Genomic DNA, 17,106 nt, shown 5'->3' on the forward strand with positions numbered 1-17,106 from the left:
GTTTATGAAGATGCCCTCAGGGCAAACCATGTCAAACTCAATATATAAAATGTAAATCCAGAAGAAATCACGTAGAACTTTAATAAATAAATATTTTTAAACTATACAATGGATTACGTATTCATCAATGAAAGTAATAAAAATATTAGGAGTAATTTAAGAAGATAATTTTAGTATTTCATAGGAGAGATTAATTATAGTTAGATACACTCTTACCAGAACGAAAGACAGAAACAAATCAATTTAAAAACATTATTTTGAGATGCATAAAAACAGGAATGACCATCAAAAGGGATTGAATATAATTAATGTCTGCTTATAACATGGTTGACATTCATGAATTTCTACACAAAACTTCACCTTCAAGTGACCCTTGACTTCGATTGATCTTTGAAACAGACACAGTTTTATTTACTTATTTTCAGTGGTAGTTTGGCAAATATATGTTTTTATTGAAATGTGTTTTGTGTGAATTATTGTTATAAATACGTTTTTTTCTAGATTGTTTTTGAAGAATACAAAACAATGCTTGATAATGCGTGTTATTTCTTAAAGATATATGTGCATTCAGTTATTATATTAGTTACCACAAATATCAACAAGCACTTGAGATAAAGTGGTTACGGTGTCTCAAAGTGTACAACACCAAGATTACGCGAACTTATCAAAGTAGAATGTTATTGAGTGTTTTGCTTATGAGAAAATTAGTACAAGTAGCGCACACTACCAGTAAGTAGGAAAAGTAACGCAGGTTACTTCCTTGGTTTAAAATATTTTATAGTAAAATAGTAATATTCAAGCATAACTAATACAAACCGGAATAAAGTGAAAGCATTTCCCCAGTTGTAGCATTTCTTTGATTTCATCATCACCAAAAACTATAAAAGGCAACTCAAACCATGCATATCCGTTCATTTCAACATTATAACAAAATGTTGCACATAAAACTTTTGTTTATTCTACTCTCAATTTCACTTGCTTGTTGCTTACGCTTTGATTATTACAAAAGATATAATCCTGCTTTGATACAACGACGTTCAGAAGAACTCGCCAAAGACGATCAACGTTACCACCACCTCGCCGGTTTCAAAAACAACGAAGGACACGAAAAGGAGTCGCACAAAGACACGGCAGACAAGGGCAAGCACGACAAAGAGCATTATAAAAAACACTTCGGCTCTGATGGCGGTCACAAAGGCGAGAAACATTCAGAACACGCCGATGAGCACGCACACAAAGCGAAAGCGGAAAGCCAAAAAGGCGCCAAATTCAGCCAAAAGAAGGGACACAAGAAGGGGCACAAAACCAAAGGTTGGCACAACATGTTCTTCCGCGACGAGTACCATAAAGAGCACCGCTTCTACGACGACGAACACAAGAGTGGCGAGTATGAGAAACACGGCGCTGCGCACGAAAAATTCCACAAGAATCAAGGAGCTGCCAAGAAGGGAGGTCAACAAAGATCCAAGTACGTCCACAAGAAAAAAGGCAAGAAAGGACATCACAACTCAGGCAGAAATGAAGAGGAACTCAAGGGATACAAACATAAACAAGGTGACGAAAAGAAACATCACAACGAAGAACAATACGGAAAGAGTGGAAAAGGACATGGTGGCAAACATTATGCATATAAAGATCGGCATTAACAAAATAAGCTAATTTAAGTGAGATTGTGCAAGTAATTTGAGTGGTTGAAAGCAATAAAAGAGAAATTTTGGTTTTTGTTGATTGAAATTGAGATTGAAACGCAATCGTGGATTTCAATCAAACCGATAAATCGGAGTGAAAGTCTTGGTTTTTGCACAGTTCCAGATACACTGTGTGCAATTGTATTATGTTTTGTTTAATATATTTGTATATTGTTGTTGTTTTGTATTAAACACATTTCCATGCGTTACTTTCGGATAATCTGGCATATTATTTCTTTTGTGGCACCCAGTGAGGCGTGTCAACATAAATTTTAATCGACGTTGGATCTGGAACTTTGAAGATTACTTCATTCTGTTCACTGACGTAGGAACAAAATGGAATCTCGTAAACCAGTTTCATTTTCAATTTTTCGCAAATTTTTGCTCTAAAAATGTGTTTTTATATTTAACATGAAAATAATAAATAGTTTTAGTTGATATACGTTGCCGTGCTACTTGCGTCAACCCGAATCACTTTGTACCCAGCGTCGGCGCCATTTTCCTTTGCAGTTGCCATCAATCGCTTGGCTAATCCACGCTGTCTATCTTCGTGTCGCACGAAAACGTTAACAATCTAAAAGTTAGTCAATTGAGTATGTGTATAGTACATAGTTTGGACCTAAGTTCTCTCTCACTTCGTAAATGTTCATCTGGCAGTACTTTTCCCATAAGTTGGGAGCGCGTTGGAGGTACGCCCAGAACATGTACAAACGCGCCATTTTGGGATCTTTCAATGTGCAGGCTAGTTTCTCGGTCATTGCAGGATCCCAAGGACTACATGACTCGCAAAGGGCAGCACCCACAACACTGCCATTGTACTTGCACTTTGCAACTACACTGTAGCCTTTAGCAAGTATTTTACGTGCTTGTTCATCAAACACGCAGTTTCGATGTTTTCCCAAACCGAGACTTTTTGTAGTCGGTTCATCTGGATGGTATGCGCTCCACATTAGATCTAGAATTTGACATGTGTCGTCTGGGGTTGCTCGTACAATCATATAAGGATCTATTTTCTACAAAAGGAAATTAGCTTTTTTACCAACACAGGTTTTATAGAACTTTTAAAGGATTACAGTGTTAGGTTTTGATTTCCTCTTGAAAAAGTTTTTATTTTGTTGCAGGAAACAGCTGGTAATGCGACGATTACGCACGGGAGCAAGACAATGGGCTATTAGCGCCATTTTTCTATAAAATCACTTTAAATTTTGAGACTAAGGGTTGGTAAAGGTTTAATTAATAGAACGTTTCATATTGGGATTTTTAGACATATATAACTGTCTGATTGATGTTTATAAACATAGAAAGTTATTTTACAGGTCAGTATTTGAAATTTTTAGAATTTTAAGGTATAACCTTTAAAAAATGTTGTTCATCCGTTTGGTTTGTTGGCATTCAAAAATTACTAAACCAATTTTTATTAATTCTGATGAAGGGCTATATTGAACTTTTAAGAAAAATATAGGCTACTTTATGACGCAGAAATAAAACCTGAAACTAGTAAAAAATAGGAAGAAAGTTCAAGCAACAAAATATTAAATCTAGTTATAAAATTCGAACATAGATGGCGTTAAGATGCATTTATTTGCATTATTTACCTATTCTATTGATTAAACCCACTTGAATTATGATAAAACAAATATACATGTATATCCGTGTTCATATCAATTGAAATTGTTGATACAAATCTGGATTAAAGATAAATATTGCTTAATTAAGCGACAAATCAATTATGAACATTTACATAAACCGTTTTACATAAACGGCTCGCATTTCGCGCCGAGCTGCGCGTTGTTTGCGCTCTGATTACACTTACACTACACGAGTACGAAATGCAACAGATTACACCGGAGCATTCTCGGCATCTCTGCTTGCGTCCGTGATATCGAAATGTCTTACAGCCGGGTGACTTACGCCGATTACGTGAGCACTAATTTGCTTCGCCTTGCATTGCGCAAAGCCAAATACTTTGTAATCGGCTCCACTTTGTTCACCTTTTTATATCTCGTCGACTACGCAAACCACAAAATCTATAATCCCTACCATTGTAATGCGGATTGATTCCAATGCGATTCGGTGCTATTTCTTCGTTAAAATGTATAAAAGCAAGCAATCCATTTGCAATCGTCAGTTTATACTCGATTTTTGCTTGCAACTGCATTCATTTTGATTTGTGATAATGACCTCAGGCCAAAGAATACTGGCTTTCGGCGTGGTGTTGAATTTGGTATTTTTGCACAAAGTGTTCCATTGGATTTTGACGATTTAGAATTTGGACGTGATTCGCAAATTGTCCAGTCGCTCATCAGGGAAGTGCGAGCCGCACCTGAACATGTCCAGGAACTAGTCAATCAAGGTAATATGGACACTTTACAAATAAACATTTAAAACATTGCGGGTGAATTGTTGGTTGCCTACGTTATAAGATATCTGTAAGATTAATCACAATGAATACTGGTTATCATCACCTATTCTAAAGCGGCGTTGCCCAACTGGCCGAAATAGCTCAGTTGGGAGAGCGTTAGACTGAAGATCTAAAGGTCCCTGGTTCGATCCCTGGTTTCGGCAAACACTTTTTAATTTTCTTCTTCACTTTTACAACTGCAGATACACAGAAAGCCTTCCTGCACAAATACAACGACGGCGAAGGTGACAATCAAGGTTACCACAAGCGGTCACAGGACGAAGACGGCAAGGGATACAAACATTTCGACAGCTACCACAAGAAGGACGGTGACAAGTACGGCTTCCAGCATGAGACCTCTTACGGATTAGAAAACAAGGACGAGGGAGCGGCGAGCGCCCAGAGCGGTAAATATGCGCACGACGAGGAGGCGGCGCCGCAGCGCGAGGAAGGTGAGTCCCAAAGTCGAAAGGTTTCCTACACTGCACTAAAGGTCCACTACCTTTATTTATGAGCGTGTCGGTCGAGTAATTTTGGCGGTTGTATCCGTTCTAACCGGTTCGACAACAAAACCAAAACAACAAACAGCATTTAACTTCATTACCACATTAATTTAGAAAATTCTCAAATCGTGTGTTTACTGAAACAAACAAAACAAACAAAATGTTATTACAATTTTCTAGAAAATGGCAAACTACGACAGGAAGCAGCAAAATCCGATGAAGAAGAAGTTGAAGGTGACGATGACGATGGCGCAGAGACGAAAAACACCTACAAAGTGGTCGAGGACGTGGGCGAGTAAGTATCTTCGATGAATGAATGCGAGACTGTTGTATGCGTGCATGCGTGTGTGCTGTACTTACCGACGACGGACTTTCCGAAGGGATTACGACAGCGGCGCCGGAAGCAGCGGCAATTACGACGAAGCAGCGGACACCGGCCATTACGAGGAATCCAGCGACGGCGGCGACGAGGGAGGACATTACACAGAAGGAGGTAATTTTCTTATTGTCCCAACCGGCCTTAGTCCCTGCTAAAGTCCTGATAATTTGCATGTGAATTACATTCGTTCAAATTAGCACGCCGTTTTGAATTCATTTCACTAATAGCTAATACCAAATAGCTAATTAATCAACCGATATTGCTCCGCTTTGTGTTTAACATGCAAACATCATCGAATGCGATACAATTGTTAAGCTTCAGCGACAAATCCGATGTAAACATACGAAAAATATGAAATCCAGGCCCGTACAGAATATGAGCTCAAATAACCAAATTAATGTTTTTGAGCCAACTACTAGTCGGTGCCTGCATTGCCAAATCTGTAAATTGTAATTCTGTAATTTGCGACACGCGATATGTTCGACGCTCGCGCGTTCGGATAATATTCAACCGTGCGGAAGCGGAACAATTTGCTCTTCAAACAAAACCATCACTGATAAGCTGTTCGCTCTTCCCCCGCGTCACGCCGCCTCCACCCGATGTTTAGAAGCACCACTAGTGCCAACGCAACGCATACAGATTAAACCGAACGCAATGCGTCGCGTTTGTGCGAAAATCCACTCGAATCCAATTGTAGCGCGTATGTTAGGCAATCGGTTAGGCAAGCCAAATTATTCGCCGAAAACTAACAAACGGGACGCTATGATGCAGCGTTGAGTAAAAACAATTCAAAGCAGGCAGCACTAATGTACAAATAGAGTCGTTTTACAATTTGTGATCAAATTGTCGAAATAATATTGAAATTACTCACAGCAACACTAATTGATATGACTGTAAATTTAAATTAAAGATTGTTGGTACATATTTATAATTCACGCTCAGTTAAGTTGATTATGAGCTTTTCTTTTTACATGTTTCTCTCCATATAGTTAAATAATTATAAAATCATTAAAAAATTACAAAATCAAAAAATAAAACAAAATAGTTTGCTCAATAAGTACGGTTATGTCGTTTGACATAACGCGCGTATTGGCAACACTGCATACATCAGCATTTGACAGCTAAATCGAAAAGAAATAATTTCAACCATAAGAATTGTTTATATTTTGATTTTTTTTATTCCTACGAAATTATTATCATATGAATTGTTTTTAGGTGATTCTGGAGATTATTCCGAATCCGAAGGCTACACGAACGACGAAGGCGACGGCGATGGCGAATCAGAACATTACGAAACGGCCGAAGAAGAAGACGATGACTATTAATCTTGTTAAATAGTAAAAAAAATCTAAAAATCTGTTACATTTTCTCTAGATAATAAGTTTGTTTCAAAAATAATAAACAAAAATTTAATCAAACAAAACAGTTGTGCAACTTTTATCACTAAATTCTGTAACATCCAATTTCAAAAACACATTAGTACAAAGGACTGGCGTTGCTTCTGTAACAAGTTTGCGTTTGTTATTAATTTACTTTGCCTTGTTGTTGTTGCGTTTGTTGTCGCGTGAAAAATCGAAACTTTCATTCACGTTTCCATTATACATACATATGTGCATATTAAATATGCTGTTGTTTCAATGAATATCAAACTTTTATGTTTTGTGCTGCATGCTGGTTTAATGTTTAACTTCGGCCTGCTTTTATTTTGCGCCATTTTGGCCTGAGAAATAACACATCAGTCGCACACAGTTTGCGCCGAGTTTCCTACGCACAACTTCGTCAAACAACACATTAATTCATTAGCCAGCTGCGATTTGGAAGTTTGATTTGATACGATTTTATGAGAGAATTTGAAACATTGCAGGATGAGCAACCGGACGCATTTGTTTCAATGAGTCCCGGGCAAGTTGCGCTATTTAACAATTTCATTTGGTCCGGCGTGGTCGCGTGCACGCCGTGTGATACATTGCGCTCTGCAAGCGCACACCGTCCGGTAATTAAAATGCATGAATACAATTAATTCGGCCGGCGCTACACAACATATCACTTAGTATAATACGCAAAGTTACATAAACTGAGGGCGTCGGAGAGCGAGTCCGGCGTTGGACTCCCGAGAACGACGCGTAGCTCGGGCGTGAACGATGCTCAAGTTTGCGCAAGCTTTTGCGTTCGCTAACGTTTTCCCGGACGGAAAGGACGACCGGACAGTTTCGGATAGTTTAGTCACAACTTGACTTCATTCCCGCACTAGTTTTGCAATGTTTTTTCAGCCGCGTGCCAAATAAAACATCCTCTTCAACTTTTTCCGCACTTCAGTTGGAAAAAAATCTCTCAAAATAAATCACGTACATGCATACATCCATGAAAAACGTGTGCAATGTCACCGTATCATAATGTGAGTAAGTACGTGCCACTTTGCGCGACATAATCCTATTAAGAAACTGGCTAAACATCCGAAAATAATCGATAATTATTTAAATACAACGGGTTATTTTTAATCGGCCTTAGTTAATGAGGATAACTTCACACGTCGCTTGTTATCACCAGAGTTAATCACACGCACATTATGAGCATTGATTTATCATTTACGTGCACGGATACTCGAGTTGTCTGTTTAAACGTGAGCTAGACACTATGTGCAGTTGGACCCTGTGACAGATTCATCGGAAAGATAGCAATAATAACGGTGTTATTAATATTAGTATTGTTTCCTTGACTTTTAGTCTCGTTGGAGCTTCGAGTGGCGGCAGAACGTAATTTTGTGCGATGACGAAGGCGAAGCGTGAGGAAGATGAGGATGTTCTCGATACATATTTTTCGGACAATAAAGTTGCAATTCCGGAAACTACAAAAGTAAGTGTTAGAATATTAAAAACAAAAATAGATAAACATTTCGTCATCAAGTCGATGGTGTTACGTAATTTACAACTCTGTGATAGCTTGACCTATTTTAATGATATTTAATTTGTAAAGTGATAAAAAACTTTTAAAACAACAAAAATTTTCATAGAAAAAAGAAAAAAAAGAGATTATTTTTGGAAAACTTGTGTGTGAATGTTGATTTTAATAAAATTTCAATAAAATAAATTTAAAAATCTTGCTACCACTTAAATTACAAGACCATCAGTTTAAAAAAATTATTTTTTTCAAAAAATTCTATGTAAATTTTGTTTAATTTTAATTAATAAAAATTTCAATTGTTTTTAATTGCTTTATTGAAGAGAAGTAATATAGTTAATCAAAACATCCAATATTGAATAAATTTGAACTTTAAATCAAAAACTAATTTTTAGACCGTTATTTTGGACATATACTAATAATCTATAAAAAATCTCTTTCACAGCCAGGTTTTAGTTTCCGGAAATTATGGGCATTCACAGGTCCAGGCTTCCTGATGTCTATCGCCTACTTAGACCCCGGAAACATCGAATCAGATTTGCAATCAGGAACAGTAGCCAAATACAAATTACTGTGGCTGTTGCTTGGCGCTACAATCATGGGTCTAGTTATGCAAACGCTTGCTACTAAATTAGGTATTATTACCGTACACCTCCACTCAATCTATTTAATCCATCACTATATTGCATACCAATTTATTAATTTTAAACTATATAGGTGTAGCAACAGGCTGTCATCTTGCTGAGATGTGTTACCGTCAATACAAACGGGTACCACGATTAATAGTCTGGATAATGGTGGAAATCGCAGTCATTGGTTCCGACATGCAGGAAGTAATTGGCACTGGTATTGCTATATACTTACTCTCAGCCAAAGCAATCCCAATTTGGGCTGGATGTCTTATCACAATCATTGACACCTTTACATTTTTATTCCTGGACAAATACGGCTTACGAAAACTTGAATTGTTTTTTGGTTTATTGATTTCCATCATGGCTGTCACCTTTGGTTACCAATACGTGGAGGCAGCTCCAGATCAAGGAGAGGTTATGACTGGAATGTTTGTACCGTGGTGTAAAGATTGTAGTTCAGACGCACTTCTTCAAGCAGTCGGTGTTGTGGGAGCTGTAATCATGCCGCACAATTTATATCTGCATAGTGCGCTTGTAAAATCAAGAGATATTGACAGAAAGCGACCGGAAAAGATTCGCGAAGCAAACTTTTATTATCTTATCGAGAGTAGTATTGCACTATTGTGCAGTTTTATTATCAACGTTTTTGTTGTCACTGTTTTCGGTTACGGATTGTATCAAACTACTAATAACCAGTTATTAGAACAATGTGATAAGAATGATATTGACGCATCAGATGTATTTCCGGTAAATATTACAAATTTAAAATTTTTAAATATCCAATTTTTTATAATATGTTTTTTATTTATATAGGCAAACGATAAATTCGTAGAAGCTGACCTTTATAAAGGTGGAATATTCTTGGGATGTACATTCGGAGCAGCATCTTTGTACATCTGGGCGATCGGTATTCTCGCAGCTGGACAAAGCTCTACGATGACTGGAACCTACGCCGGGCAGTTCGCGATGGAAGGTTTTCTGAATCTAAAATGGGCCAGGTGGAAGCGAGTTCTTTTCACAAGGACCATTGCGATCATTCCGACATTTTGCACTGCATTCTTCAGTGACATCGAGGATCTAACAGGAATGAATGACGTACTTAATGCTGTTATGAGCTTACAACTGCCCTTTGCAGTTATTCCAACTATAGCATTCACGAGCAATAAAAATATTATGGGTGAATTTGTTAATGGAATGTAAGTTTACTTATTTTCTAAATATTTTTAGAAATATTGTTCTAAACTATTTTTAATTTCAGCGTGATTAAAATTGTTACATTGCTATTGGCAATTGTGATCATTGGAATTAACATATATTTCGTATCGTCAACTATTACGGAATTGGAATTATCAGCAGGACCTCTTGTTGGAGTTGCTATTGGTGGTACTTTGTATCTTTTATTATGTTTGTACCTGACTATTCATCTGATTGCGTCGATTTCGGAAACGGTCGCGCAGAAGCCATTAATCAAAAAGTATTTCTTCATCGAGCATGATCGACAACTAAGTTTAGATCTTTAACTAATTTAATTATACTAATATTAATTAATTCTAAGTTTTAACTAGTTCTAAGACTTTTACATATAACCTCCAAATATATTTTTTTTCAAATAATTCAATTACTTTCTTTTCAGTTACTTGCAGAATTTTCTTTTTTCTATACGGATTTTTGCGACGTTTTCACTAGCGTTTTATCCAGGCGTGAGCTTTTGGCATTAGAAACTTTTTGCCTAAACTGGCAAGCAAGACGAATGAGCATTTTGTTTGTCTTTTTTGTCCCGAAAGTCTCGGCTTCCTGTTATAGTAAATAGCCGTGAATGAGAGCAGGTCCTGTGAACTCTGGCGGTCGCGGTGCAGGACGAACGTCTAATTTCGATTCCTGCGTTTTCGCGTTGTTCGTGTCCGCGTCGAGTACGAAAGTGATCAATCAGAGCGGCAGGCGGCAGCCAGGACGAACGAACATGCCTTCTTAAATGGCTTTACACGGCTTTTCCTTGTTTTTCTTTTTATTTCTGCCTGTTGTTCTTCGATTCCAGGCGGCGAAGTCTGCCGAAGAAGTTTGTCCTTACATTTTTATTCGATTTTTTGCCTGATTCATCGCTCGAAAGGAGTGAGTAGACAATAGTGAAGCCAAATGCACAGTTTACCCCACTAATGGAAAGATAGTGATAGTGATAGTGAAAAATGCACTCTTGCAACCCTCTCCGGGGAGTTTGACTGAAGGCATCTTTACGATAATGACCTTTCATCAAATAATCTCATAATGTCACGCATAATAAGCTTAAATGTTAATGACACATAGATTAGACGAAGATAAATGGCCGCGAAAAAAATATCACGACCAATTAAACAAAAAGGTAATAAATAATTGATAAAACGCGTGCGTACAGCTTTCGCTGAAGTAAGCACACAAAGGACATGCACGTGTATGGCTTGTAACTTTCATGTCGCTGACCGTTATCAACCGACACTGAAAAAAATATATATACAACCCGCACATACATTCAACAATTGTACTCAACCAAATGATAAAACAAACTCTGCGGTGCCTTTGTCACTTTATATAATGTTTTACCAACGTTACGAAATGTCCGGCTCGAAAGTCATAAGTGAAATGATAAGCGATCGCACGTGTGGGGGAAATATGTCGCTGAACATGCAAAACTCCACAGCAATGTGAAAATAATTTTTATTACAATCTAAGTAATTATTTATAATTCCATTCACATTTCACTAACCTAAAAAGTTGCGTATTTAAATAAAAATGAAGAAATTCTATACTTATCACACCGATGTAACAAGCTTAACGAATGTAATTAACAATGAATACGGCGAATTAATGCAACAAAACATGCACACAATTAAAACGGAGAGTTTAATTAAAAAAGTACGCGATTAAATTCAGCGACACCGTTTGCTGAATAGCATAGGAAATGTAGAAATAAAAGTAACACTAATAAATAAAATTGCAGCCAATTGCAGGCTCATGTACGCAGTTTAATAGTTTGCTTTATATTTGTAAAATGTTTAGCTCTACTTTAATTATGCATCGAGCAAATATTTCGCCGATTCGGAATAGTTCACGGGCGTCGAAACGAGCTTTTAATTATGAATAATGCGTACGCTGCGCACACGGGTTAATATTTTCGTTCAACACCGTGATAACACCAAGTGGCGTAATTAAACTCGTGCGGAAATAGTACGGCGTACCAATTTAAATTCAAATGGCAATATTCAACAAAAAATTGCTAATAATTAGCATCAATTTGTATTCGATTTTTAAATATATTTAAATCAAATAAAACGAAGAATAAGTTCATTCGAATTTATTACTTTCTTTGGTGAATACGTAATCCATGTTATTTTTTATAAATATAAGAATATTTATTGATTAAAATTACAACGTGATTTTTTGGATTTACAGGTTTTTTTTTGTTGAGTTTAACATGTTTCGCCCAGAGGGCATCTTCATAAACTTCATTCGAATTATTTTCGTTTTGTTCTTAGTTTTATTTTTATCAACAAGTGAGCGTGTAGAAGTTGAAAGTAATGCAGGTTTCCATCATTTCAAAAGCACAGTTAGAAACCTTAGAACTTGGATGTTAGTATAATGTCTGGTAGGCTTTGTGTGCTTGTCCCGCTTGCAGGCCTTCGTGCTCGCTGCGGAGATCCGCAGACGTATATAAGGCTGTTTTATGACTCTTTATACGTTTATTTCTAGTTTATTTCCTTGCGCCGAGACGTCGGCTTGCTCTTGCGTTTTCTTCCGCTGCCGGCTGCCGTCGCCGCCGCCGCGTGTAATGTTCGGTCGTGCCGCATGTTTGTACCACACGCTCTCTGTACGCACATTGCTCCATTACTTTCTTTGCTGCGATAGGTAGGTATTAACCCTAGAATATATAATCACAATTTAAATCTAACCTTTCAAAATATTTTTTTACTTTCGCTAAATTTACATAGATGACGCGTGGAGATGTCAAAAGTTAGGTTAATTTACAGAAACCTGTATTACGCATCCACACACATGCGGTACGTTTTGTACATTTATTAACTTTATTCAAATTTAAACAATATATATGTTAAAGAAAAACCTGGTATTGCAGGGTTAATGACGATGGTTCATTGGTATATTCGGTGCTCTCGCCTTGGTACACTTTGCAGTGAGTACACCGCGAGTACAGCAGCAGGAAAACACTGTGACCGGCGTTGCACGCAAGCGGCGCGCGCGCTGAGCAGGCCTGCGAAGAGGCGAGGCCGCGCAGCTCCAGCAAGCGCGCTGTTTGGGAGACAAATACGAGCCAGCCGAGGCAGCGTACGCCGACTCGCTCGCAAGCCCGAGGAACCAGTTTCGTGCAGGACGTCCGCGGTGTCGTCGCGCATGTTTGCGTTCGGTCGACCTGTGTCTCGCCTGCCGCCAGCGGGCCGTAACCGCGTGCGGATGTTTATTCATTCCGTACCAAAACTGTAAAAACCGACTCTCCGCTGTGCAGGTGTGTGTGCATGTGCGATTGTGTGGTATCTCTTCACGATAAAGCATACAATAAAATAAATAAAAACTTTGTTCGCAAAACGTGTTTAATCCCCAATTTTGAACATAAATATGTGATATTGTTTTTAAATAATAAAAATTATTAGTATGTGTTTCTAAAAGTTTGTTGGAGGACGTTTCTACCTGAATTTGGGATTATTTTCTAATTAATACTCAATGTGGAGGAGAATGAAGTCATAAAGGTAAAAATAGATCCATAACTAATGAAATCATCAGAGATGTCATAAAATAAATGTCGCTAAACGCTAACAAGTAACTCCTGGTAAACGAATGTTATCAAACATTGAGGAGTGTCTTCTTCCTTTTCGCGCTTTCCTGCGGTAACTGCGAATGTGGCGTGTGGTATGTGTGTAGATGTGTTTTTGTTTCATTCGGTTCTTCTCGTTGCCGAGCCTACGCCTTCGTTTGCGTTCGTTTAATTAATGTTTAATTAAATCCATTTCGGTTTCGCTGCGGCTGTCTATAAGCAAACGAAGAAGAAGCCGCATTAATGCACGTTTTCGACGCCTTCACGTTCAGCGTCCTGCGTCAACAGGAGCACCAACTTGCTATCAATCGCAAGATAGAAGATAGACGGATGGTAGTGTAGTATGGCGCAACTTTTGGATGCTCTTTTCGAGACCGCTTCGGGCATTAGTTTTCGGTTTTCGAGGACGGCGGCGTAAAAGGGTTACGGTTTTGCGGCACCCGCACGATCTGATTTAATTCCCGCTGTTTAGCATCCCGTCCGGCTAACCATCCTTCCGCCAAACTATTGCTTTGAAGAGGCGCAGAAGCAACTTGCCAATTATGTGCCGTTTAATTATTTAATATTCTCAGTCAACAAAAGCGCAAACGCATTGGATAGCTATTAAATTATTTAACTACGACAGGAAATGAAAGAAACCTTGTGTTATATTGATGAAACCATAGGAAATATTCTCGAATCTGTTAGAAAAACTTACAAATTGCTATAATTTTGTGTTTCTTCACTGTTGCACTCTGAATTCAACTTGAACTAGCTCGAATTTCTCACCAGACCCAACATTCCAGTTCTCCTCTTCTCGGGCACGCTGTGGAACGCAGCATCTACTTCTGTTATCTGATAAGTTCCACTTCTAATGTTCCACTCTCGGAGCGCAGCGCGTCGCGGCATGTTTGCATTCCCATTCGAAAACCACACGTACTTCAAACATGACTCGCTCACATTAGAATGCATTAAAAGCTGGCGGCGGATTACCATTACCATTATAAGTATTACGGCAACATTACAGTTTAGTGTGACTCTGTTTTGAAAAGACTTGTTGGAGTTGATAACACACTCAAGCCATGTAATTGATAAAAACATCAATGGTATTCTCTATCAAACTGGGAAGTGATATTACGACCCCAGATATAATCTACGGCGGCGATAAATAATAAATAAATGTTGAACGCGGAACGCTTCGACGCATCAGGAAACGAAAAAGACATTAATAGGTCATTGGAGATTGCGGCGCGCCGGTGTATGGCGAGGGAGGTTTAAGGGCGAACGAAAGGGCGAGTATATCGCATACATAATTCGGCAGCGTGCGTGCCAACTGCCAAGCGGGAGTTTGAGCTGTAGGACGCGCAGAGAATTTAGTGCCGTGTCGAACGCATGCGGAAAGTTTACGCATCTTATCAACAAGTGTTTATGCGATAATGATTTATGTCCTGATCCGGAAACGTTTTTAGTAGGTTTAGTACGTATCACACGTAAAGAAGTACATTATTTATTTATTTTTAAATTTTTCTTGTTTGAATGAAATAGTATCAGGAAAGTTAAAGTTTTTAAAATTATGTAATCTTTGCTATGCGTCCAGGATTAGACTGCAATTGGCCATTTTCTAACGCGCTCCGCTGTAGGAAGTTTCTGTTCGTTTTCCTTCGAGCAGCGAGAAGGGCCGAGTGTATAAAAAATCGTGTTTTCATGCAAATAAAGCGGACCCATCGCGCTGCCACCACCGCTGCCGGCGCACTTTGTCTTTTATTTTATTTGTGCTTTTAGCCCGTGGCGCGCTTTTTTCGCCGCAGCCGAACGTTATCGGAAGACACCATCACGTCGTTTGCATTTGTTGCCGCAAATTTGTGCACGTCGCACTAACCCTGCGCAGTGCGGGCAGTTTAATTTAGAAATTAGAGAGAATTGCAGCGTATCAACAAATCAATGCGCGACATAAACGCTCCATTTTAACGGTGGTGGTGGTGTGGATACGAGTGTGCCATTAGGTGCCATTAGGTACGGATGTTTCTGATTAAGAGCACGTCAATTGCTCGCCACCGTGTGCATCCTAACATTTATTATTCGCGTACGTGTACTCGATGTGCGAGCAATCAGCAAGGAGAACGACATGTCGGATCGACGAACGGCGAAAACGTAATCAAACCATTACCAACATCAACATCATGTCATGTTATGATTTATGTCTGTGCTATAAACTAGATTATAGGTCTATTGAATGATTTCTGTACGAATATGTCATTAGACACATAATCTGTTTCTAATGTTTTAAAAATTTAAAATAGTTTAGTTCGAGAACTATATTCTAGAATTCTATTCCGTAGACGAAGATTTTATTATTTTATGTTCCGGTTTCCTTTTATGGTGCATTTCGCACTCTTAAATCACCATTTGCGATCTGGGAGGATAGAAAAGCGATGTACTCGCAGCTGCGGGAGGATATCATATAACGATGCTGCGATATCAAACGGTTTTATTGCGAATTGCCGAATAGATAATAGATAAATACGTAATAAGACAGTTTTAGTTTCGTGTCTGCCGGCATTCAGCCATCGCAATGTGCAGATAAAAAAAAAAAATAATCGTTGCATTTACAACCCTTGCACCGCGCACGTAGTGGGATGAAGGTGCATCCGGTTATATTAACGGGTATAAAACGGCAATGAAAACGCGAGCGTATAAATGCTCAAAGACGAGAATAAAAGAACAGATTTTATTTCTTCTTTATCCAACCTCTTGCAGGGTGTAAAGTTGTTACTCACAATACAATAATACAAAGGTAAACATAAATGTTAAATAAGCAATTTTAATCAAAAGTTGATGTTCAGATATTTTTGTTGTGTATTTTAAAAAGTGTGTAAAATACTGAAATGTAGGCTTGACATCACATATCGACAGGGCATAACAACACATTCTATTTCTCAATTCCGCTCTGCGCGCAGAGAATAGTAAACAAGCGACGTTAGTCCCCAGTGAGAGAGTGTATCGACATGGTGTAGATAAGAATATGGACAGCATGCTTTGCGCGGCCTCGAAAATAATGCATTAGTGATATCGTAGATAGAATCACGTAGATATCTCGCCAAGCCATAGTTTCGGGTGTGCTCTTTGGCTCACAAGTGCGCAAACAAAGTAAATAGACGCCGGCAAAAATGCCACAACAAACAAGGCGTGATGCTATACCTTAGTCGGGGAAATAGTGGAAAAAGAAAAGAGTCGAAAATGTATGTGCGAAGAAGACACTGAAAAGCGGTCGGAAACTGTGCACAACGTGTACAGGAACTGGTAATGGCCTGCTCGCATACATTTTTCCAACACTTTACATTCTATAATTTTTTTTCCAAACCAAAACAAAATCTTTCATATTTTTTCGCAGCGTATAAATTGTCAAATCCAGACAAATTTGGAGGAATGTGCAAAAAAAGCATATTAATCACCACTTGATAATCAATTTCATAAAATTTTGCGAAAGATAAAGACTATGCACAAAAACGCAGGAATACGATTCGCAATCGCAGACAGGAAATGAATAAAAAAGCGCGGCGCGGCGTCGAAAGTTTTTTAATTCGAAAACTTTGCTTTAATTTTCCTCGGTTTTTCGGACCCGGACGCGTTGAACAGAAAAAACTGCTAGAGGGCCGCACTGCGCCTCCCGGCGCACAAAAATAAAACGAAGAAAAATGGAACGAATGCACACCAAAAATTTAAGATAAAAAAATTAACCTCCAAGAGTTAATACTTTACTTCCTGCAAGCGGACCAGTTCTTAGACACGCCCAGTGTCTTGCGTGTTTCATGCAAATGCATCAAAATTAAT

At 38.4% G+C, this 17,106-nt stretch overlaps 5 protein-coding genes and 1 non-coding gene across 14 annotated transcripts in view; 5 read left to right on the forward strand and 1 right to left on the reverse strand.

Annotated features, from left to right (window-relative positions):
- The first annotated feature begins 932 nt into the window (after positions 1-932).
- LOC135800255 (nuclear speckle splicing regulatory protein 1-like) lies at positions 933-1,698 on the forward strand. The gene has a single exon (XM_065313424.1). It carries the CDS (start codon positions 933-935, stop codon positions 1,644-1,646), a length of 714 nt encoding a protein of 237 aa, XP_065169496.1. The 3' UTR covers positions 1,647-1,698.
- A 108-nt stretch (positions 1,699-1,806) lies between these two features.
- On the reverse strand, positions 1,807-2,997 carry LOC135800564 (uncharacterized). 2 transcript variants are annotated; one of them, XM_065313828.1, is made up of 4 exons: positions 2,762-2,997; positions 2,324-2,701; positions 2,132-2,262; positions 1,807-2,074 (listed from the first exon to the last, which is right to left on the reverse strand). In XM_065313828.1, exons 1-4 carry the CDS (start codon positions 2,867-2,869, stop codon positions 1,918-1,920), a joined length of 774 nt encoding a protein of 257 aa, XP_065169900.1. In that variant the 5' UTR covers positions 2,870-2,997; the 3' UTR covers positions 1,807-1,917. The 2 variants fall into 2 exon arrangements, with proteins under 2 accessions (XP_065169900.1, XP_065169901.1); XM_065313829.1 differs by having other exon boundaries at positions 2,324-2,643; positions 2,728-2,862.
- Positions 2,998-3,575: 578 nt separating this feature from the next.
- LOC135800735 (uncharacterized) lies at positions 3,576-6,394 on the forward strand. The gene is made up of 6 exons (XM_065314054.1): positions 3,576-3,608; positions 3,792-4,041; positions 4,293-4,541; positions 4,773-4,887; positions 4,973-5,085; positions 6,187-6,394. Exons 1-6 carry the CDS (start codon positions 3,576-3,578, stop codon positions 6,294-6,296), a joined length of 870 nt encoding a protein of 289 aa, XP_065170126.1. The 3' UTR covers positions 6,297-6,394.
- On the forward strand, positions 4,181-4,253 carry TRNAF-GAA (transfer RNA phenylalanine (anticodon GAA)). The gene has a single exon. It is a non-coding gene; the product is annotated as a tRNA-Phe (tRNA).
- Positions 6,395-7,600: 1,206 nt separating the features above from the next.
- LOC135800252 (protein Malvolio-like) lies at positions 7,601-10,114 on the forward strand. The gene is made up of 5 exons (XM_065313422.1): positions 7,601-7,824; positions 8,315-8,504; positions 8,587-9,248; positions 9,315-9,697; positions 9,760-10,114. Exons 1-5 carry the CDS (start codon positions 7,738-7,740, stop codon positions 10,019-10,021), a joined length of 1,584 nt encoding a protein of 527 aa, XP_065169494.1. The 5' UTR covers positions 7,601-7,737; the 3' UTR covers positions 10,022-10,114.
- A 2,647-nt stretch (positions 10,115-12,761) lies between these two features.
- kug (FAT atypical cadherin kugelei) overlaps positions 12,762-17,106 on the forward strand; it is a 104,752-nt gene continuing 100,407 nt past the window's right edge. For 6 of the 8 annotated variants that reach the window (XM_065314329.1, XM_065314331.1, XM_065314333.1 and 3 more), the window contains exon 1: positions 12,762-13,231. The gene's annotated coding sequence lies outside the window, so the exon portion shown is untranslated. The remainder of the gene's footprint in view (positions 13,232-17,106) is intronic. The other 2 variants (XM_065314330.1, XM_065314336.1) reach the window with 1 other exon arrangement.

This window comes from Atheta coriaria, unplaced genomic scaffold, assembly GCF_025399875.1.
Source record: "Atheta coriaria isolate IRGN ID8LTWV9N9 unplaced genomic scaffold, Caltech_Dcor_3.1 hic_scaffold_10_pilon, whole genome shotgun sequence".
Classification (NCBI taxonomy): domain Eukaryota; kingdom Metazoa; phylum Arthropoda; class Insecta; order Coleoptera; family Staphylinidae; genus Dalotia; species Dalotia coriaria.

Excerpts from the sequence above, each read along its gene's own strand:
- LOC135800255 (XM_065313424.1), top strand. The coding sequence starts at position 933 with ATGTTGCACATAAAACTTTTGTTTATTCTACTCTCAATTTCACTTGCT.
- LOC135800252 (XM_065313422.1), top strand. The coding sequence starts at position 7,738 with ATGACGAAGGCGAAGCGTGAGGAAGATGAGGATGTTCTCGATACATAT. Across the intron at positions 7,825-8,314 it reads CAATTCCGGAAACTACAAAA|CCAGGTTTTAGTTTCCGGAA; the intron begins GTAAGTGTTAGA and ends TCTCTTTCACAG. Across the intron at positions 8,505-8,586 it reads AACGCTTGCTACTAAATTAG|GTGTAGCAACAGGCTGTCAT; the intron begins GTATTATTACCG and ends TAAACTATATAG.
- LOC135800735 (XM_065314054.1), top strand. The coding sequence starts at position 3,576 with ATGTCTTACAGCCGGGTGACTTACGCCGATTAC. Across the intron at positions 4,042-4,292 it reads CCAGGAACTAGTCAATCAAG|ATACACAGAAAGCCTTCCTG; the intron begins GTAATATGGACA and ends TTACAACTGCAG. Across the intron at positions 4,888-4,972 it reads GTGGTCGAGGACGTGGGCGA|GGATTACGACAGCGGCGCCG; the intron begins GTAAGTATCTTC and ends GACTTTCCGAAG.
- LOC135800564 (XM_065313828.1), bottom strand. The coding sequence starts at position 2,869 with ATGGCGCTAATAGCCCATTGTCTTGCTCCCGTGCGTAATCGTCGCATT. Across the intron at positions 2,263-2,323 it reads GCCAGATGAACATTTACGAA|ATTGTTAACGTTTTCGTGCG; the intron begins GTGAGAGAGAAC and ends ACTAACTTTTAG. Across the intron at positions 2,075-2,131 it reads GACGCAAGTAGCACGGCAAC|AGCAAAAATTTGCGAAAAAT; the intron begins GTATATCAACTA and ends ACACATTTTTAG.